This window comes from Trachurus japonicus, chromosome 6 (assembly GCF_045865225.1).
Source record: "Trachurus japonicus isolate A0001 chromosome 6, Traja_1.0".
Classification (NCBI taxonomy): domain Eukaryota; kingdom Metazoa; phylum Chordata; class Actinopteri; order Carangiformes; family Carangidae; genus Trachurus; species Trachurus japonicus.
Window position 1 is genome coordinate 35,180,615 of NC_140912.1, and position 21,263 is coordinate 35,201,877.

General features: G+C 41.8%; 2 protein-coding genes across 3 annotated transcripts in view; one reads left to right on the forward strand and one right to left on the reverse strand.

The window, feature by feature from the left end:
• Window positions 1-5,336: 5,336 nt before the first annotated feature.
• Window positions 5,337-21,263, forward strand: part of immp2l (inner mitochondrial membrane peptidase subunit 2) — a 29,545-nt gene continuing 13,618 nt past the window's right edge. The window contains exon 1 of one of the 2 annotated variants that reach the window (XM_085780637.1): window positions 5,337-5,384. The gene's annotated coding sequence lies outside the window, so the exon portion shown is untranslated. Of the gene's footprint in view, window positions 5,389-21,263 lie in introns of both variants that reach the window. The other variant, XM_085780638.1, reaches the window with a different exon arrangement.
• On the reverse strand, window positions 8,060-9,762 carry LOC146986568 (E3 ubiquitin-protein ligase TRIM39-like). Its single transcript, XM_085780506.1, has one exon. It carries the CDS (start codon window positions 9,758-9,760, stop codon window positions 8,060-8,062), a length of 1,701 nt encoding a protein of 566 aa, XP_085636632.1. The 5' UTR covers window positions 9,761-9,762.

Below are 21,263 nucleotides of genomic sequence, written 5' to 3' on the forward strand. Positions count from 1 at the left end.
GCGCAAAAATTTTGCATGTAAGTCAATGGGACGGGCGGAAAAAAAAGAGCGAAAAAGACCAATCATTGGAGTTTAACAAACGTCTACTGCTCAGGCATACTTTCACCTAGAGACTCCATTTAAACTTTAAACAGTAGACACAAGTCTTGTGTATTGTCGTATTACTCCACGTTTTGATAGGTCATATAGTTTTTGATCAATCCCTGATCAATGACCATGATCATTTTTGGAGAAATTATGAGTTTATAATGGGTGTGTATTGCATGGAATGTTCGTGTCAGAGTGCGTGACATCATCGGTTAGAGTGGGAGAGAGTGAAGAAACATTCTGTATTTTTTCTGGATAAACTGTCAGCACGGCCACAATTTACACTCTACAGACATAATTTTTTCAGAATTTGTAAGACAAACTTGTTATCTCTCATGTCATGTGCTCAAAATATCAGAGAGACTTACAGAATTGACAGAATCAGCCTCTGAGTGCGGCCACGTCTGTCTCTGCTCCTCATTGAGTCCAATACAAATATTTTCTGAGAGGAGCAGAACGGCCTGATGTTTTAAAACTGCCAGCGTCGCCAAAATATTTACTGTAGAAACACCAAATCGTACCGAAATTTTCATTAAGTCCTTAGAGCAACGTTGATCTGTGTTTTGTTCTGATAGGAGTTACCGTTTTGTCACAGTAAGCCTAAATGTGAGACCGGTTTAGAGGCAGAAAATGGCTCTTTTTCTCCACGTTTCTGTCTGTCTCAGCCTGCGGGGGCCCCTATCGCCGTGGTAACCTCTTTGATCCTCAGGTCAGAGCTCGTTAACTTCATAAACAATCCACCTGGCGCTCGTTTAAATGTTTATAAACACAGACACAGCTAAATCAGACTGACACAGGATGCAGCTACTAACTAACTATGTGACAAGTCAGTCACACACACACACAGACTCTAGAGCCAGCTTCATGTGATTACAGTCACACACACACACACACACACACACACACACACACACAAACACACACACACCTTCATGTGATTAAAACACAGTTAACGTGCAACAGAATTTAAACTTAAACCATGATTTAATCTGGTTTTAAAGTTAAACCTTGTTGGTGTCACACACACACACACACACACACACACACACACAGTTAACCTAATGTGATTACAGCTCCTCCATATCAGTGCTTATAGAAAGATGATCATGTGTCTGTCTGATCAGCTCTGTCTTGCGCTTAAGATCGTGGGTTTGATTCCCATGTTGACAGAGATGGCAAAACCGGCAGTAGCCCCGCGGCCCATTCAAAATTTCCCGAGAGGAAATTTTCTAGTTTCTAGTTAAAATGTCATTTCTAGTCAAAACAAATCTCATTCTACTTAAAATAAGACTCATCACATTAAAAAGCAGCTTGTTTTTAGACACTTTTTTACTTCTTTCAAGCAGATTTCCACTTGAAATAATCTGATAGTGGAGCAAGTTTTTCTTTCTTATTACAACTTGCTTTGACTGGCAGATTTTTCTACTTATTTCAAGTGAAAATTTGTTTGAAACAAGTGAAAATGATCTAAAAACAAGTTAATTTTTAGGCGGTGAGTATTATTTAAGTGTAAAGAGATTAGTTTTGACTAGAAATGAGACATTTTGACAAGAAATAAAGACAAATATTCTTGGAAAGATTTTGAGTTTTTGCAGTGTGTGCAGACAGCTTCCTGTTAGTGGGTTTGTTTGGTTTATCAGAACGTTGATATCACATGATTCACATGGTATTGATCACATGGACTGTTAGCTTAGCATTAGCCTTTAGCCTGAAGTCCCTCACTTTATTGTGTCCTCCAGAAACACTTCCTGTTGTGTTGGGAGTTTCTTTTTTCTTTGTCAAACTGATAAAGTTGTTTTCTTAGTTTGTGTCTCTCTGTGTTGTTTTGGGAAAATAATGAAGCATTTTATATGGACTAACGTTAGCTTAGCATTAGCCTTTAGCCTGAAGTCCCTCACTTCATGAGCTGCTACAACTGGACTTCTGCAGATTTTACCGAAAGATGCAAAGTTTTTCTATTTTTCTATGGACATTTTCTATTTTATTCTCTTTTCCATGTTTCTTTTTTAACTGTATTTTGCTGGTACAGCATGATTTTATTACTTTGCTGTGCCGATAATCAGTGAATCATCAGTTTCTGAACACGGAGCTGTTGAACTAACTGGTCGTCTTCAGTAAAAACTGTGCGACCTCTAATTTTCCGACACTGGAAATGCTGGTGTGAAGGCCGCCGGCTGCCGGTCTGATAATGCTTCCTTCACTCAGCTGTTAATTAAGCCCTGAAGGAGTCGCAGGCTCCTTATCATTAAAGACAAACTGCTCCTTTAAAAGAAAAAACTCTGGGACTTGTTCTGATGTCAGACTGTACTTTCCCTTCATGTCTAATTCCAGAGGCGCTGCTCGACGCTCACGCTGTTTGTTCTGTTTCTGTATTTGATCTTCTTCAGTTCAGCTCAGCTCAGCTCAGTTGAGCCGTCCGTCCATCAGCGTCCATCTGACTCGGCCTCTCTCCTCGTTTTAATAAAACATAATCAGCATTCAGCTCTCCTCCAGAGAAGCTTTGTGTCGTTCTGCTGAATAATAGACTCTTCACTTTTTTAATAAAACGGCTTCACAGAGCAGAGAGCTGCAGGCAGCGGCTGAGTTCACACCAAGAGTTTTATTTTCACACTCTTTAAAAAGACCTGTTGGTTGTTCTAACAAACAGAGGTGAAATCTGTGGCTGCAGTTCCTCTAAGGGCCACTAGACGGAGGTCCGTGTTAGCCAATCAGAAGTGAGGACTGAGGAGGCTCTGAGGCTCTCTTCTGATTGGCTGAGAGTTTTCTAAAGTGATCAAAAAAAAAAAAAAAAAATTAGAGCAGATTTTAAAATAAAACACTCAGAGAAACCAAATCCTGCAAAGTGTTGAATGGTGGGTCCAGGTGGTGAAGGGGCGGGGCTTAGTTGTGACATCACAAAGTCACAGGAAGTCCTGACAGCTGGTTTTAATAGAAACATCTTTATACTTTCAATCAATCAATCAATCAGGTTTATTTATAAAGCACATTTAAAAACAACCCAAATTGACCAAAGTGCTGTACAGTTATAAAATAATAAAGAATTGCGAAAAGTGATAAAATAGAACAAAAACAGCAACCAACTTTATTTTTCTAGGTTAACTTTATGGAGATTTTTCTGGGTTAAACTAGAATTTGAATTTCTTCTAAAACTTTTCCTACATATGTTCTCTCATCTTTGACAAAAAAAAGTAAAAAAGAAAATCTGTATTTTTAATTAAAGTTTGTCAAAAATTCAATTTTGTGTCCTCATTGTTCTCATTAAAGCCCAGTATTAAAGTCCTGATTCTTCCTCTTTCTAATACAGGAATCTTTCTTTGTGTAAATGATAATAAACACACACTGATTGACTCACACAGTGACACAGAGAGCAGTAAATGTGAGTTGTTGTTGACGTGGACGCTGGCTCACACCTTCAGTCCCCTCCGCGGCCTGTGCTGCGTCCGTGTGTCCATTTGCAGCTTCGTGCCCTTGAGCGTTGGTGTTCATGGCTCCAGCTACACAACCGGAAAGTGACAGTGGAAGATATGAAACAGTGCAACTCCCTCGAGCTTTGAAAAAACAAAACAAAAGACAAAACCAAACAAAGAAGGATTGAAGGATGAGGACAATTATATTTTTCCACTGTTGTCAAATCCCAACACGACACTTTGTGACCTCCCTCCTCTGTCTGTGGTGCTGAGCTCAGTGGTTCCTACTGGAGTTATTAAAGTAAAAAACAACAACAAAAGAACAAGAAACAAAAAAAAAAATGTTAGTTAGTTAGTGAACTTTATTGTCAATCACACTATTGACATTACATTTCCCCAAAATCCAAATGTGCAATTAACATTCAACATACATTTACCACACACATAAATATAACATGTTGCCTTTTAAATATACACTTCCTTTTAATCAACATTTAATAATGTGAATAGAATTTAATATAGAGTCTTTTATAATTTAATTGTCTACAAAAAAGAAGAGGAAAGAGAAAAAGAAGTGGGAAAAAAAGAAAAGATAGACGAGTAGTGTCTACTGCTATTTTGTTTGTTTTCTTGTCACTACTATGTTTCATCATCTTTAATATTTTGAAATACAGTATAACATTGGTGTTGAAGTAAGCCATTGTAATTATAACAACAGAGAGGGGCAGGTACTATACGTTTTCTTCATCCTGCTCCTTTTGATTCATGGTGACTATATAGTATGTGTAGCTACATTATGTGCAACCATGTGTAGAATGTATACCATGAATGGAATAAATCAAAACGAATGAATGAAAATTGTCATTTAATCCACTTTTTTCTCAGTGAACTTCATTGAAAAGGAATGGAAGAATTGAATGTGCAGAGAATATCAGACAAGTGCTCCAGTAATGTCAGAGAAAATGGATATGCACAGAATTAACAATGTTGAGAAAAAGACAAAGAAGTAAAGCAAATAAAATATACATCACTACTTTTTTTTTTTTTTTGTGATGGTGCTCGTGTCCTGCCATTTTTTTTTTCAAAGCTTTATTTAAAGTTGTAGTAACAACAACATTTCAGTCTTTCCAGCTCACATTTGTTACAACAGTAACAATAAAGTTGCAATTATGACAGTATAACAAAGGTTAAGTAAAAGAAAAGAAAAAAAAAAACAGTCAAGTTAACAATAAAGGAAAATACATTTTAGTGACAGACCTCGTATCCCATGCAAATTATAATTATGGTTATTGTGACAAGATTATTCATTAAACATTTCTGAATGTATGTTCATTATTGTTATACATTTCTTATTTGTAATTAAATTAAGAGACTTAAAATAATAATCAACTTCAATCAAAAACAACTTAAATGATGGTGAAGAATTCTGAAATTTACATTTATGAATATGAAACTTCCCCAATAAAATATAAAGGTTTACTATAGTAGCCTACATAGTTTCTTTTCTTTGAAATCTAAATAAGTGATAACGTTCTTCCCCTCAATGTTGATTTTGTGTTTTGTTTTACATAATATATAATTCTCAAGTTCTTTCCAAAATGTACTACTATATGAACAACCATAAAACAAATGGGTTACATTTTCAAGTTCAAATTTACAAAAGGTACATTTGTTATCGATGTCAAGGAATCTTGAAATATACATCAGATGGTTTAAATCGACTACTAGAATAAAGTTAGAACGTCTGAAACGTCATTTAAAGTGACAGAGACGGTGAAACGCGGAGCAGCAGCGGTGACGGAGCTGAGCGCAGCAGCTTTTTGATCCTCGGGAGGACCCGTAGTGACGTCGCACCACAACAGGAAGAGGACGCAGCTCACGTTGCAGCCGGTAGGTAGGTGTGTGTTTCTCCTCTGCAGCTCCGGTTTCTCTCTCTGTCCGGTGAAGTCGCGGCTTTTAACGGCAGCGCGCGCACTTCCGGTCCGGTCCGGTGCGCGTCACCGAGCCGCCGGTACCGGAGCCTCGCGCTCACCGCGGGAAAAAGCTACTCTTAGCCGCGGCGGCTAACAGTTAGCTTGGACAGGTCAAACAGGAGTTTAGCCGAGTTAAGGTGGAAAGATGCAGACAGAGGAGAGGAGAGTTAAGGTGGAAAGATGCAGACAGAGGAGAGGAGAGTTAAGGTGGAAGGGAGGAGATGTTGGTCTGTGACTGGCACTACTGTTGGTCTGTTGTTGGTCTGTTGACAGTCAGTTGTTGGTTTCAGTTCAGTTTAATTTATTTGACAAGGGACAGTGTACATTAATAAAACATTGTAAAAAACAAACAAATGTAAATGCACCCGAGTTAGCTAAAAAAGTTCATCGTTTTCATCGCCAGTCCCTCTGCTGATGATAAAGGGCAGTTGACAGTCAGTTGTTGGTCTGTTGTTGGTCTGTTATCAGCCAGCTGTTGGTCTAGTTGGTCAGTTGTTGGTCAGTTGAAAGTCTGTGTAGACCAGTGGTTCTCAAACTTTTTTCGTCATTTTCAAGCCCCACTTCCCCCCGTTGCCCCAACAAAAATTACTTCAAATGTATTGAACTTACTAGCACCAAGTAGCCTATCAGTCATATTTCATGAGTCAAAATCAAAAACATGAAATAACACAAAGTTCAAAAAGAGAAAATAAAAGTGCAGATCAAAAACGAAAAGTATAAGTAGGCTACAGTAGTCAAATAATGAAACAGTGTTTCATTTGCAATCTGTGCAAAAAACAAAAACATGAACAAGTGAACGTTCCCTGCATTAGTGGCTGCAATGTGCCTGTTTATCCTCGGGGTTGCAGGCTTGAAACTGCCTCAAGTCATGCTCAATGTTGAGGTGTGTGTGTGTGTGTGTGTGTGTGTGTGTGCGCGTGTGTGCGTGCGTGCGTGCGTGCTTTCATCTCTCTCGAGTCTGACATAAGCTATAAAACGCACACAAATATGATCGCATTTGTCAATCGCTGTATTTTATTTTGAAAAGTGCTTTATTTTGACAATTGACCGGATTCTCTCGTTGTTTCATGTGTGACTTCCTGCCAAGATTGACACGTTCGCTCGCGGCTCACGCACAAAACTGACCAGATGTCGAACCGATCGCTGCAGGGCGCAACTTCCACCACTGGTCTGAACTACACAACCGGTACTTGAGCACTGAAGGGAAGCGGTCTCCGTTCTGCGCTATTCGCGGTGCTTCGGCGTCCGGTGTGAACCCAGCAGCCTGCTACCAGAGCCAGTCTCTATTAGAGATTCTCTGCTGCTGCTGCTGCTGCTGCTCCTACCTTGTTGTCCCGCTGCAAATGTTGTCCCGCTGCAATTAACATCCCGACGTCAATCATTGTTTTTGCACTTTAGTTCCAGGTTACATTTTTTCTCCCGGTCTCCTAATGCTTTCTAATAATTTTAGCTATTCATACTTTGTTTGTGTGTGGCTGTTTTGTTTAGAGTGAATTATCTTTGTTGTCAATAGCATTTACAGTAAGATAGGCATAAAATTGAAAATTTCCTCCCGTTTGTCGTGCCCCACCTGTCATGTCTCCGTTCCCCAACAGTGGGGCGCGCCCCACACTTTGAGAAGCACTGGTGTAGACGGTCTACAGTTGATGTTGTTGGTCTGTAGTCAGTCAAAAGTTGGTGTGTAGTTGCTCTGTAGTTGGTCTGTGAACAGAGTTAGTGGTGGAAGCGTTGGGTTCATTTACCTCTGAGCCTCTGATCAATCAGCTGATCGATAGACAACATACTGACGATACGTTGAAACAGTGATGTAACAGCTGCTGGTTCCAGATGTGTCTCATCAAACATGATATAAAATGATTAGCCTATATTGTAGTAAAGTTTCCTCCAAAACACTGAATTAGCTCAAATAATCACTGGACTGATCGGATGATAAGAGAAGACAATGAACATGGTTTTTATTTTTACCGTTAAAGGTTGTACAAAATATGAAGATTTAAATATAAAATAATTCTGTTAGGAGTTTTTTATCCAGTGATTCAATATGGAAATAAAAACCAGTCGTGATGTAGATGAGTTGGTATGAACAGCTCCATCACCTCTAATGATGTTTTTATGTTGTGAGGCTCAACGCCTCGTCTCTACAGGTGTGTGTGTGTAAGTGTGTGTGTGTGTAACCGGTGTTGATGCAGTTTGATTGGAGCTGAACTCTGTGTGTGTGTATGTGTATCTGTGGAAGTGACGGTAAATTAGTTAATTACACAGTGATGTCGTTAGTTACTGTAAATGAGCCGAGTTCACATCAACAGCTGATTAACACATGAACACACAACATTAATAAACACACAACAAGTGTAAAACGTTAAAACTGATTTAATGAGTGGAAAAGCATCAGATAAACGGAACTAAATATATATAAAATAAACTATAAATGAGCAGATTTTAATGTTAAAGTGACAGATTCAGTCTCATTGATGATAAATCAGACAGTTAACATTGATCAGTGATGATAGATTGATGATTGATCAGATGTTTGTGAGATAATTTTACAGCAGCTTTATGTTGATTATTGATTCTTCATTGATGATGATGATGTCATGGTGTCTTCCTGTGCTCGGCCGAATCATAAATCATAGGTGAGGTAGAGGTAGGTGTCAAAAGACGGGGGGAGGGAGGAGGGGGAGGAGGGGGCGGGGGTAGGAGGAGGGGGACCGGGGGTGGAGGGAGGGGGAGCAGGGCGGAGGGAGGAGCGGGGGTCAGGGGGGGGGGGGCAGACAAGGCCTTGGATGGATGGATGTTAACACCATCGTTCTCACATCGACTGAAGAATGGGTGGAGTTTTCTACTGAAGATGCAGCCAGTAAAGGAGTAGATCAGAACTGCAGTATGAACGTCATAAAAGAAGACCAGACCCTCCTCATAATCCACAAACACTCCCACCTCCTCAGGATCAGACTTCAGAGAGAGACGGACTGGACGGTCACCAGAAGCAGAGAACCCACCTCCGCTCTTCAAGCTGACAGTCCAGAAACCCTTGCTGGGGCTCAGTCTGATTCTTCCCTTCACGTTGGACTCTGAGGTCACTCCTAAAGTCCATCCAGACTGCCTGCTGACCTGAACTTGAAAGTAAAATCTACTTGAAGTGAAGCCCGGTTCTGATAAGACACATCTACAGTCATCAGACTGAGGGGGACTGAGATGGACTATATCAGGATCCAGAGTCACAGCAAACTTCTGGACCTTCTTCAGCTCAGCCTCAAAAAACGTCTTCATCTGTTCATTGAGCTTCTCCTGCAGCTGATCCACAGCTCTCACCACAGTCCCACTGTATGATGGAGGACAGACTCTGACATCTGTCCAGTCCTTGGTGGGAGGAGCAGTGTTGAGGGAGGAGCAGCTTTGGAGGAGGTGGAGGTGGTCTTCAGACAGTGAGAGCTGATTTACCTCAGTGTTTCTCTTCTTCAGCTCAGTGATTTCCTGTTGCAGCTCTTTGATGAAGCCTTCAGCCTGTTCCTCTGTGGTTCTCTGCTTCTCTTGGATCGTCTTGATGAATTCATCCAGGCCTCTGTCAACAGATTCCTTCAGAGCAGTGAAGATCTCAACACCTTCTACTATTTCTCTGTCTGCTCGTTCTTCACCAATATTCACTGAGCGTTTGATCTCCTCAATCTTCTGTTGTCTCTTCTGGATCATCTGCTGAATTTCATCCTCTGTCTTCTCCAGCTCTGCCTTCTTTCCTTCATATTCTTCTTTCAGAGGAACAACATCATGAGTCTTGTGGTCTGTAACAGAGCATAACATGCAGACACAGGTCTGGTCGGTCCGACAGAACAGCTCCAGCAGTTTCTCGTGCTGTGTACACACTCTGTCCTCCATGTTCTCCACAGGCTCCATCAGCTGATGTCTTTTCAGACCTGACACTGTCCGATGAGGCTCCAGGTGAGTCTCACAGTAGGAGGCCAGACACACCAGACAGGACTTCAGGGCCTTCACTTTGGTTCTAGTGCAGACGTCACAGGGAACTTCTCCTGGTTTGGCAGCTTGTTGCTTTAAGGTGCTGGCTCTGAACTGATCAGCCACCTCAGAGATGAACCTGTTGATCTTCAGCTCAGGTCTTGTGTAGAAGACCTGGTTACAGTTTGGACAATTGCTTGGTACGTTAATATCCCAGTGTTGAGTGATGCATCTGTTACAGAAGTTGTGTCCACATGGTAAGGTGACTGGATCAGTGAACACATCCAGACAGATGGAGCAGAGAAACTGATCCTCAGTCAGCAGACAGCTGGCAGCAGCCATGTCTACACTGAGGACAGAAATGTGAAAAGAAAAGAAAACAGTATGAAAACCCACCTGATATTTACTGAGACAATAGCTGTGTTTACATGCGCAAAATTTCTTAATCAGATTAAACATTTGAGGGATCGGAAAATCCAAATCCACTGTTTACATGGGCGCAAAATCAAATAATCCAATCAGGACGTGCGTACACATGCACCAAGCTTTATTCAGAATAACAGCATTTTGACATGCGCAGAGTTGTCTTTTTCCCTAAAACAACAGCAGAAGAAGAGTTGTACTTCCTGTACTACTGTAAACAAACCAATGAACGCGGAAGTGGCTCAATTTATCCCATTTAGTAGCCTACTTAAAATGGACCTGCGCCAGATTTTAAGAGCTGTTGCTGTACTCCTATATCATTATTAAGCAGACTCAGCAACGTGTACTACTGTTCCTGCCATTGATAAATCACACCGGACCCATGAAAAGTGCGGATGTGAACACGTCATATCCCGCCCTCTATACACCCAAACACAACCATATGGTCAATGCAAAACAGCGCGTGCATATTAATTAGCCATGGGCGCTCTGGAAATTTGGGGAGTTATGTCAGTGGAAGACGGTGAAGACAACGGACAGAGAGCGGGGAAAGAAGTGGGATTACTCTGAAAGCAAGATACACAGCAATATCAGTCAGAAAAATCATCTTGCATTGAAAGGCTACAATAAAAACAAAAAACTGATAGCTGAGGACAGAAATGTGAAGAGAAAACAAAACAGTCATAAAATGAAAACCCACCTGATATTTACTGAGACAACGAGGTGGGCTTACAAGGACACCTTTTCCTCTTTCCGATTGAATTCATTCCGAATGAGTCTTTCGGGTTTAACCGTTGACATGTGATATTATCTAATCTAATCAGGTGTTTAAATAAGCCACTGCATTTATTCAGTACGGACAAACAGAACAACCCAACAGTTCGGACAGGTTCAGACTGAAATTAAATAGGAATGACACAGGTTTTTTTGGCCGAGTCCGGTCGGGTTTGGGCCGAGAATTAATGCTAGTGAGCCGCGTCAAGTTCGGGGCTTCCACACCCCCGGGTCCAGTCCAGTTGGATTTTAATGTTCATGCCCATTGAGAACTCAAATCAGAGAAATCAAATCATCCTGCGACTGATAAAAGTTGGAGATCTCTGGTCTTGGGGGCAACCGCCATTCCGACATCCCACCAGTCCGACAAAGGCCTCTAATTGTCTAAATGGCAACACTTAATTTTCTATCAAATGTCCCGTCATTCCGACAATTTTTGCCTCCTATGGTCGGAATGACGGTATTTTTTCTTTTTTTAAACATCCTGCCTTTCCGACAATTCCTTTAATAGCGTATTTTTTCCCCAAAAAGTAAGTAAAAAGACCCGTCTAGCCTCTACCTGGTCAGAGCGCATGCGCTCTGCTGCGTGATTTCGCACAACCATGTGGGTATTCCTCTATCAGCATAAAGAAGGGAGTCACCTGTTGAGTAATGTACATTTCCTTATATTGCAACACAGTCTCACCCCTTTGCGTCAAACGGTTGACGCTTGGTCAAGGCCCCTTACGTCAATATACTGACGTGGAAGGGGTACCCTCGAGGTCGTTTCTCGACGAATAGGGCCACTCATAGACTTGAATGCAAATCCCTCATCGTCGGATTTTGACGAAGGGGGGCGGGACCGTTTTTCCCTCACTCCCAGTGCGTCAACAGCCTGACGAACGGTCACTGTCCCTCCTCGTCACATGCCTGACTCATTAGGTGCCCGTTTTTCGTCAGGTTTTGACGCGCTCGGCTTTCAGTTGATTCCAATGCAGTTCCCTTCGCGGCGATATGTGACGCTCAGAGCAAGTGATCCAGCCGACCGGCTGCGGCACTGACAGACGCTGTGAGCAGAGGAAAACTTTTTTTTTTTTTTTTTAACTTTTCCTTAAATCTTTATTGAACCTGATGCTGCTGTGTCTGACGTAACTTTCGGCAAGGACGTCCTTTCGGTTATTTATTTATTTATTTAGTGATCATGGTGTTTGGTGCAGAATAATCAATCAATAAATAAATAAATAAATTACGTCCTTGTCGGAAGCTGCGTCAGACCAGGAGGGGGGGGGGGGGGGTTGTGGATTCTACAGGTGAAGACCACTTCCGCGTTCAAAAAGCTGCTCTGTTTAATCAATATTCTGAAGAAAGATCTGATTATTAGCCATAACGCTGTAACCATCCAAGGAAGACTGTGTAACAATATTATGTGCTTCTGCTGAGTCCAAAAGCCCTTTGTAATATCAACTTTATTTTAAGAAAACACGTTTTGTTTTCCAATGTCATATCACGGAGAAGCACTACATTACCCATAATCCTCATATTTATCAGCGACGTGTCTGATTGGTTGAGCTTGCTGTTGCCAGCAAATGAAAAAATAAAACAAATTGAGCTTATATTATTTTCTTAGTAACTAAAAGGTCTTAACATCTTTTTTGTTTTCAACATTGAATAAAAAAAGGGTGCTATATTGTTAAAATTCAACAATAAAGTGCATAAAAGTTGGCTTGACTTCTTCTTTCTTTTTTTCATAATTTTCACCAGCATCTTTCTGGTCCACATCACATCATATTTATTGTAATTTTTAATTCAATGAGTGACATTTTATTTTTTATCTGAAAAACATTATTATGAATTCAAGGGTCAGAGGTCACTGATTAGTGTTTAAATTTAACCTTTTTGACCCTGTTTCCTTGAATAAATCACTAAGACTTTGATGCGGGAAGCTGAGATTTTGATTTGATTTTGTTTAGAGCACTAGGGACAAAGTTTCTGTAGAATTTCAGACCTGTCGGACGTCCAGAAGGGTCACAGCTGACTGTCCAGGCTCGTTTCTCGGCCTTCAAAGCCTAGATTTAGAAGCCTTTTGTCTAATAACGTCTACATCCTTGGGGTTATAAGGCTGAAAGTTTCATGTATTTGTCCGGGGGCCTAAGGCCATCCACCATGTGCAATTTCAAACCCGTGCGACCTTCACAAGTGTCAAAGGTCACTGATTTGTGACCTTTTTGACCCTGTTTCCTTGAATAAAACACCAAGACTTTGATGCGGGAAGCTGAGATTTTGATAGGTTGTCCAGAATGTCTAGTAGATTGTGTGTGCAAAAGATTCAGAGCTCTGTGACATTCAGAAGGGTCACAAATAGCCAAAAAGCAATGCTCCTTTCTCTGGCCTCATATTAAAGGAGAAATGCAATTCTTTAATAGCTTCCAGATGCTTTGGCCTATCAGGCTGAATTTTTAGCTAAAGGAGCTGGTGTACGATCAGGAAGTAGGGGAGCTGTGCATAAAGCCAATTGGTAAGTGTCAAAGGTCACAGGGGTCAAACATCAAAGTGAATCCAGCCATTCCTGCTTTTTCTCAACAAAACATACACGCTTTAAGTTATCATCATGAAATATTAATAGGTTGTATATCAGAGAGTCCTCTATCAGAATATTTTGGTCCCGTTGCTCTAGGGGCCCCAGGGGGCCCCGGGGGGGCCACTTGGCTTTCCCATGCTCCCACAGAGTTGGGTCTCGGGGTGATGGATAAGGGCCTCACCATGAGTCCACAGGCCAAGTTTCAAGTGATTTGGTCGGTTTCTATGGAAACGGCGGCCTCAAGGATACAGAGGAATGCGACTGTTTGAAGCCCCGCCTCTCGAAAAGTAATGGCTCGATCAGGACCAAACACACATCTACGCGTTCGTCTTGGGCCCCCGAACCATATATTACGAAATCAGAACTGCACGACTTTTGGAAATGTGTTTTGTCTATTTCGGCTTTTCTGACTAAGAGGGTCTCTCAAGCTTTAAGTCTGACAGACTCTGAGTCAGAAAAGCTGAAATAGACAAAACACATTTCCAAAAGTCGTACAGTTCTGATTTCGTAATATATGGTTCGGGGGCCCAAGACGAACGCGTAGATGTGTGTTTGGTCCTGATCGAGCCATTACTTTTCGAGAGGCGGGGCTTCAAACAGTCGCATTCCTCTGTATCCTTGAGGCCGCCGTTTCCATAGAAACCGACCAAATCACTTGAAACTTGGCCTGTGGACTCATGGTGAGGCCCTTATCCATCACCCCGAGACCCAACTCTGTGGGAGCATGGGAAAGCCAAGTGGCCCCCCGGGGCCCCCCGGGGCCCCTAGAGCAACGGGACCAAAATATTCTGATAGAGGACTCTCTGATATACAACCTATTAATATTTCATGATGATAACTTAAAGCGTGTATGTTTTGTTGAGAAAAAGCAGGAATGGCTGGATTCACTTTGATGTTTGACCCCTGTGACCTTTGACACATACCAATTGGCTTTATGCACAGCTCCCCTACTTCCTGATCGTACACCAGCTCCTTTAGCTAAAAATTCAGCCTGATAGGCCAAAGCATCTGGAAGCTATTAAAGAATTGCATTTCTCCTTTAATATGAGGTCAGAGAAAGGAGCATTGCTTTTTGGCTATTTGTGACCCTTCTGAATGTCACAGAGCTCTGAATCTTTTGCACACACAATCTACTAGACATTCTGGACAACCTATCAAAATCTCAGCTTCCCGCATCAAAGTCTCAGGGTGTTTTATTCAAGGAAACAGGGTCAAAAAGGTCACAAATCAGTGACCTTTGACACTTGTGAAGGTCGCACGGGTTTGAAATTGCACATGGTGGATGGCCTTAGGCCCCCGGACAAATACATGAAACTTTCAGCCTTATAACCCCAAGGATGTAGACGTTATTAGACAAAAGGCTTCTAAATCTAGGCTTTGAAGGCCGAGAAACGAGCCTGGACAGTCAGCTGTGACCCTTCTGGACGTCCGACAGGTCTGAAATTCTACAGAAACTTTGTCCCTAGTGCTCTGAACAAAATCAAATCAAAATCTCAGCTTCCCGCATCAAAGTCTTAGTGATTTATTCAAGGAAACAGGGTCAAAAAGGTTAAATTTAACACTAATCAGTGACCTCTGACCCTTGAATTCATAATAATGTTTTTCAGATAAAAAATAAAATGTCACTCATTGAATTAAAAATTACAATAAATATGATGTGATGTGGACCAGAAAGATGCTGGTGAAAATTATGAAAAAAAGAAAGAAGTCAAGCCAACTTTTATGCACTTTATTGTTGAATTTTAACAATATAGCACCCTTTTTTTATTCAATGTTGAAAACAAAAAAGATGTTAAGACCTTTTAGTTACTAAGAAAATAATATAAGCTCAATTTGTTTTATTTTTTCATTTGCTGGCAACAGCAAGCTCAACCAATCAGACACGTCGCTGATAAATATGAGGATTATGGGTAATGTAGTGCTTCTCCGTGATATGACATTGGAAACAAAGCGTGTTTTCTTAAAATAAAGTTGATATTACAAAGGGCTTTTGGACTCAGCAGAAGCACATAATATTGTTACACAGTCTTCCTTGGATGGTTACAGCGTTATGGCTAATAATCAGATCTTTCTTCAGAATATTGATTAAACAGAGCAGCTTTTTGAACGCGGAAGTGGTCTTCACCTGTAGAATCCACAACCCCCCCCCTCCTGGTCTGACGCAGCTTCCGACAAGGACGTAATTTATTTATTTATTTATTGATTGATTATTCTGCACCAAACACCATGATCACTAAATAAATAAATAAATAACCGAAAGGACGTCCTTGCCGAAAGTTACGTCAGACACAGCAGCATCAGGTTCAATAAAGATTTAAGGAAAAGTTAAAAAAAAAAAAAAAGTTTTCCTCTGCTCACAGCGTCTGTCAGTGCCGCAGCCGGTCGGCTGGATCACTTGCTCTGAGCGTCACATATCGCCGCGAAGGGAACTGCATTGGAATCAACTGAAAGCCGAGCGCGTCAAAACCTGACGAAAAACGGGCACCTAATGAGTCAGGCATGTGACGGTGAGGGACAGTGACCGTTCGTCAGGCTGTTGACGCACTGGGAGTGAGGGAGAAACGGTCCCGCCCCCCTTCGTCAAAATCCGACGATGAGGGATTTGCATTCAAGTCTATGAGTGGCCCTATTCGTCGAGAAACGACCTCGAGGGTACCCCCTCCACGTCAGTATATTGACGTAAGGGGCCTTGACCAAGCGTCAACCGTTTGACGCAAAGGGGTGAGACTGTGTTGTATATTGAAAGCCTTGTCGGAATGGTGGTAGGTCTAAATGGTGGGATGTCGGAATGGTGAAATGTTGGAATAACAGCATGTAACCCTCTGGTCTGATCAGCTCAGTAGTTGTTCATTGTATTGACTCTTTCATTCAAGCATTTGCAAGTGAAGAAACGTCACTACACATTTACTTCGACATGGAGCAAAAAGAACAAAACCAGACAACATTCAGTTTCATTGTTTACATGATACAAATTTCATTTCTACCTCTATCCTTTATTCCACCTCTCAAACCGACTGAAATTTCATTCCGATTGAATGAAATTGCATTCGCTTTGGGCTTTTAAATCAAATAAAACTGGAATATTTGTGTCCATATAAACACACCATTGTAGTAATCATGTCACCAAATCAGTTCAGGTAGGAACTTACGAGGTTTTGCATCAGTATCAGTGAATCTTCTCAGCTACTCACCAGTGTTCAGCTCAGACCTGATGGACTCGGTTTAGTTTTCCTGGAGTTAGAAACAGAGATTCGTGTTGACTGCAGCTCTGCTGACACTCACAATAACTGACTTGACACTGAATCTCTCTTTATCTTTCAGTGTAGCTCCACCTCTGTACAGCTCTATAGATGAGCTTTTATTAACCTTCGACCTGAAACAAGGTGAGGTCAAACCCTTTTTACTGTTAACTATAAACTGACAACATTCAACTCACATGATTTTTTATTGGTGAAATCACATGATTGCACATGAACAACATCCACACAGAAGACAAACATGGACTTATGAGAAGCAATTTGTGTCATGATGAAATAAAGGGATAAAGGCTGGGGATCATTGACCTGGAAACCTTTAACTTCAAATGATGTTATACTTGCTCTAAAATTTAAACAACTGTGACATTGGAACTCCTTATCTTTCATTGCAGCTCTGTGTGTGAAGGTCTGAGGTTTTATGCCTCATTGAAAGATTAAGCATTAATCCTTGTTGACTTTTGATTCTCCATGTTGCCGTCTGTAGAACACAACTAAAGAGGCCAAATAAGAAGAAATACACAACTACAAATCAGGGGTTTACCCTGAAGTGGGCTGGGGTTAGGACGATGAGAGAGACAGATGAAATCTGTATAAGAAAAAAGTTATTTTTAACAGTTTCTCTCGACAACTCCTCAGACTAGGGGTGTAGTGTATGGAGTATATTTTCATGTAGTTAGAAGCAGTAATGAGTAGTGATAAGTAACCGTTGTAATGTGTGTAGTGATATGTGCTGTAACGTTCTGTTTCTATGGTAACGTCTGGTCCGCAGTAAAGTCTGTGAAGTAAAACCGCAACAGTGTGTCCGCCGCCACTTCCTTTTTAATATATGTTGTTAAAGACACAACAAGGGGTTTCACCGAATACTTGACTATTCGAATATTCAACTATCAAAACCAGTATTCGGCGCTGTGTGTCACAGTCAAGTATTCGTCTTTTTCTTGCTTTTCTTTTTTCAAAAGCCCGGTGCTGTAATGAGTAAGTGGTGGAATGGCATCTGATGTCTCAAACTTTGCAAGCTACAACTATGGATGTATTATATTAATTTCTTATAATACATCCATGGCTACAACCAATCAGGATTGGCCATAATATGTTTCAACAGTAAGCACAGGACCCCAAGCCGATCTGGCAGCCCGAGCAGATCCGGTGCCTGAATCACAACCGGAAGTTCGGCTTCTCCGTGTATATTATTTGCCGCTGCATACTGGAAATCTGATCTACCCGAAGTTTGCAACCAAAAGAAAGTTGGCAATCCACCATAAAACGGTTATTAAAATAAGTAGATTACAGATATTGAACACACAAAATCCACAAAAAAAGAACAACTTCCGGTTAGGACTTCGGGTATGGACTGGCCCTATAATGGCAGCGCTGCCCACCGTCTTCCCTGCAGGCAGCTGCCTATCCGTTAGCCTCCAGGTGTCTGATGTTCTGATGATGGACAGGTCCCATGTGGCCGTGTGTCCTGGTGCCGTACAGTCAACACCGACACCTGTCCACTAATCACCTTAGTCGTGGCTGAGCGGGCGCTGTAACAGGTGGCGTCACTTGGCGTCACCTGGCCGCCACAAGGTGAATAAACATGAGGTCATAAAGTTAAAGAGAGAAATTACTTGATTTCATTAAAGAGTCAGTGAAGAGGCTGTTTGTTGTGACCAGCCCATTTCCTGCTGCTTCTTCACCTCTACAGGGTTATGATGCCATTCCTATTGAGATTCAAATAATTTAAGTAATCCTGAGGCTCTCATCTCTGCTTTTTGCGGATGATGTTGTCTTGTTGACTCCCTCGAACCAGGACCTTCAGCATGCACTGGGGCGGTTTGCAGCCGAGTGTGAAGCAGCTGGGATGAGAATCAGCACCTCTAAGTCCGAGGCCATGGTTCTCGACCGGAAAAAGGTGGCTTGCACCCTCCACATCGGGGGAGAGTTCCTGCCTCAAGTATCTTGGGGTCTTGTTCACGATTGAGCGAAGGATGGAACGCGAGAGTGACAGGCGGATTGGTGCAGCGGCCGCAGTAATGCGGTTGGTCCGTCGTGGTGAAGAAGGAGCTGAGCCGAAAGGCAAAGCTCTCGATTTACCGGTCGATCTACGTTCCCACCCTCACCTTTGGTCATGAACTCTGGGTCATGACCGAAAGAACGGGATCCCGGATACAAGCGGCCGAAATGAGTTTCCTCCACAGGGTGGCGGGGCGCTCCCTTAGAGATAGGGTGAGGAGCTCTGTCACCCGGGAGGAGCTCGGAGTAGAGCTGCTGCTCCTCCACATCGAGAGGAGCCAGCTAAGGTGGCTCGGGCATCTGTATCGGATGCCCCCTGGGCGCCTCCCTCGGGAGGTGTTCCGGGCATGTCCCACCGGGAGGAGGCCCCGAGGAAGACCCAGGACACGCTGGAGTGACTACGTCACTCGGCTGGCCTGGGAAAGCCTTGGGGTCCCCCCGGAAGAGCTGGAGGAAGTGTCCGGGGAGAGGGAAGTCTGGGGATCCCTGCTCCGACTGCTGCCCCCACGACCCGGATTTGGATGAAGCAGAAGAAGATGGGTGGATTGATGATCCTGAGGAGGTCGATTCATTTACAGCTTCAACTTCAACAATCACACAAACAACATGAGACTGGAAATGTTTCTTTTGATCATGAAAATAACAAGATGTTGCTGTGATGACCCCCTGCAGCCTCCGGGGGGCGCTGCCTCTTCTTCTCTATGTCATCATCATCTCAGTGGGACGTCCTGGTGTAGCGTGAGTCTGGAGCCGGCGCGACCAGCGATCCGTCAGATCTCCATCTGCAGACGCCTCAGCTCCTTTAATGAAGCACCGATCAGGAAAAATCAATCTGCTGCCGTCGCCGTGGTGACTAATGGAAACCGTCAACTCGTCTGTCGTTGATAACTTTGCCTCGGTGATTAGAGGGCTGCAGGTGATTATGGGTAATCGACTGTATAGCTCTGAACTTGAAGGCAGCGTCAGTTTCTGTTTCTATTTGGACTTTTCTCTTTTCTCAACACGAGTTGCAATTAATATAAATTAAATAATAATAAACTTTAACACACCCCACCGTGTAAACATGTTGTCTCCATCTCGTTCGTCCCACAACATTTGAACACAGCGTCTCTGGGGAAATTATCTACATGTAGATCAACTTGAACACAACACGACAGGTTCACTGTACGTCAGACGTTACAGATGTAATCAGCAGCAGCTGCCGTCGCCGTCGTCCTGAGCAACATCAGCTTCCTCCTGTCGTTGTTGTTGTTGTCGACTCAGAGCGACTTGTGTATTAATTCTATTACACGAGTCAGAAATAAATAAAGCTGACAGGGAGGACGAGACGCTTTGTTTCCTATTGTGATGAAAAATGTTAATGAAGCACAAGAGCAAAGCGTCACATCTAATCAACTCACATGTTTTATCTTATTGATGATAGAAACTTAACAACTCCTCTACTCCACCTCACTGTTCCTTCTGAAGATATTAATGTTACAACACATTTCAGATCAGGCCTGTACGATATCAGCAAACTGTCCGACGACACTGTTCAATATCACGATGACAATATGACTTTTGATAAATAAATAAGCAAATATTCAGGTGTGCATATTAACCCTATGTCGCCATTTGTATCAAATTTGATACATGAAAATAAATGAGTTTTTGAGACCTCATCATAATGTGAACAATCAGAGACATGCAATGATCAGATAATCCACCAGCAGGCCTTCGCTTGGGACATCCAATATGGCCGCTGTCAGTCTGGGACCCAAATGTGTTTTCTTATGGATATTTTTGCCAATTTTGAAAAGGTTAATGTAAGAAAAACGTAAAAATTGTTACTGAAACTTCAATAGGAAGAGTTACTGCATTGAGGCAAAGTAAAACTACTTAATATTTCATAACTTATTTTATAGTAGAACCAAAATACAACAGGCATGTAAGGTAATTCTCTATGCAAATCTGATTTTTTTTAAAATTATATACAGTATTTTTAAAAAAAAATTGTAAGTAGGTCCAATAAAGGGTCCAATTAAAAAAAAAAAAAATTCTGACAATTATTTCATGGTTCAAGCTTTACAGTTCCTCAGTACGCTGTAGTACATACATCAGGCCTGTGGTGGCGCTGTAACACTGCCACACAAATACACTAAAAACAGAGAAGAAGAGTGGAAAGATTGTGCACTGTAAACAAACTCCATCCATTATAAATCGACTGAACATGAGAAGTCGCGCCAGAACAAATATGACGATTGATCGATGCCACGTGGACGCGTTTCATTGTCGTATGCTGTTGTTGTTAATGTGTCTTAATTTAATCTGTTGTGTTTCGTTCGCGGAATCGCAGGCTACTGTTAACTAGCGGTGACAAAATTAATGATAAATTGTTTTGTCCGTGGTCCGACCCAACCACTGCCTCCCAGTTCCACTATTTAGACATTTCTAATCTGACTACCTGCAGAATATGATGATTTTTTATTTTATATTTTTTACTTTATTTGTCTTATATTTGTTTATATTTTTTATAATGAACATTTCCATGTGAACATGCTTGAGATTGTACTGGGTGATGAACCCAATTCACTTTCTGATATAAAAAAAGCAACGAATTTAAATAATAAGTGTAAATTTTGAACTCAGCAAGTTTAAAAACTCTTGCGTCGACTTCACCTGACGGAGAGAAACTATTGATAAGATGGAATTTTAATTAAAACCCAGAGAGAGAAAAGAAGAAAATGTCGTTATATTAAAACTGGGTGTATTTTTTTTTCAATATCATCTGGACGCTTCACTAACGAGAGCAGGAGGAATAAAGTCATTTCTCATTTGTCCGTGACTTTGATGTGAT

Bases quoted from the DNA above. Each gene is read 5' to 3' on its own strand.
- LOC146986568 (XM_085780506.1), bottom strand. From the start codon at position 9,760: ATGGCTGCTGCCAGCTGTCTGCTGACTGAGGATCAGTTTCTCTGCTCC.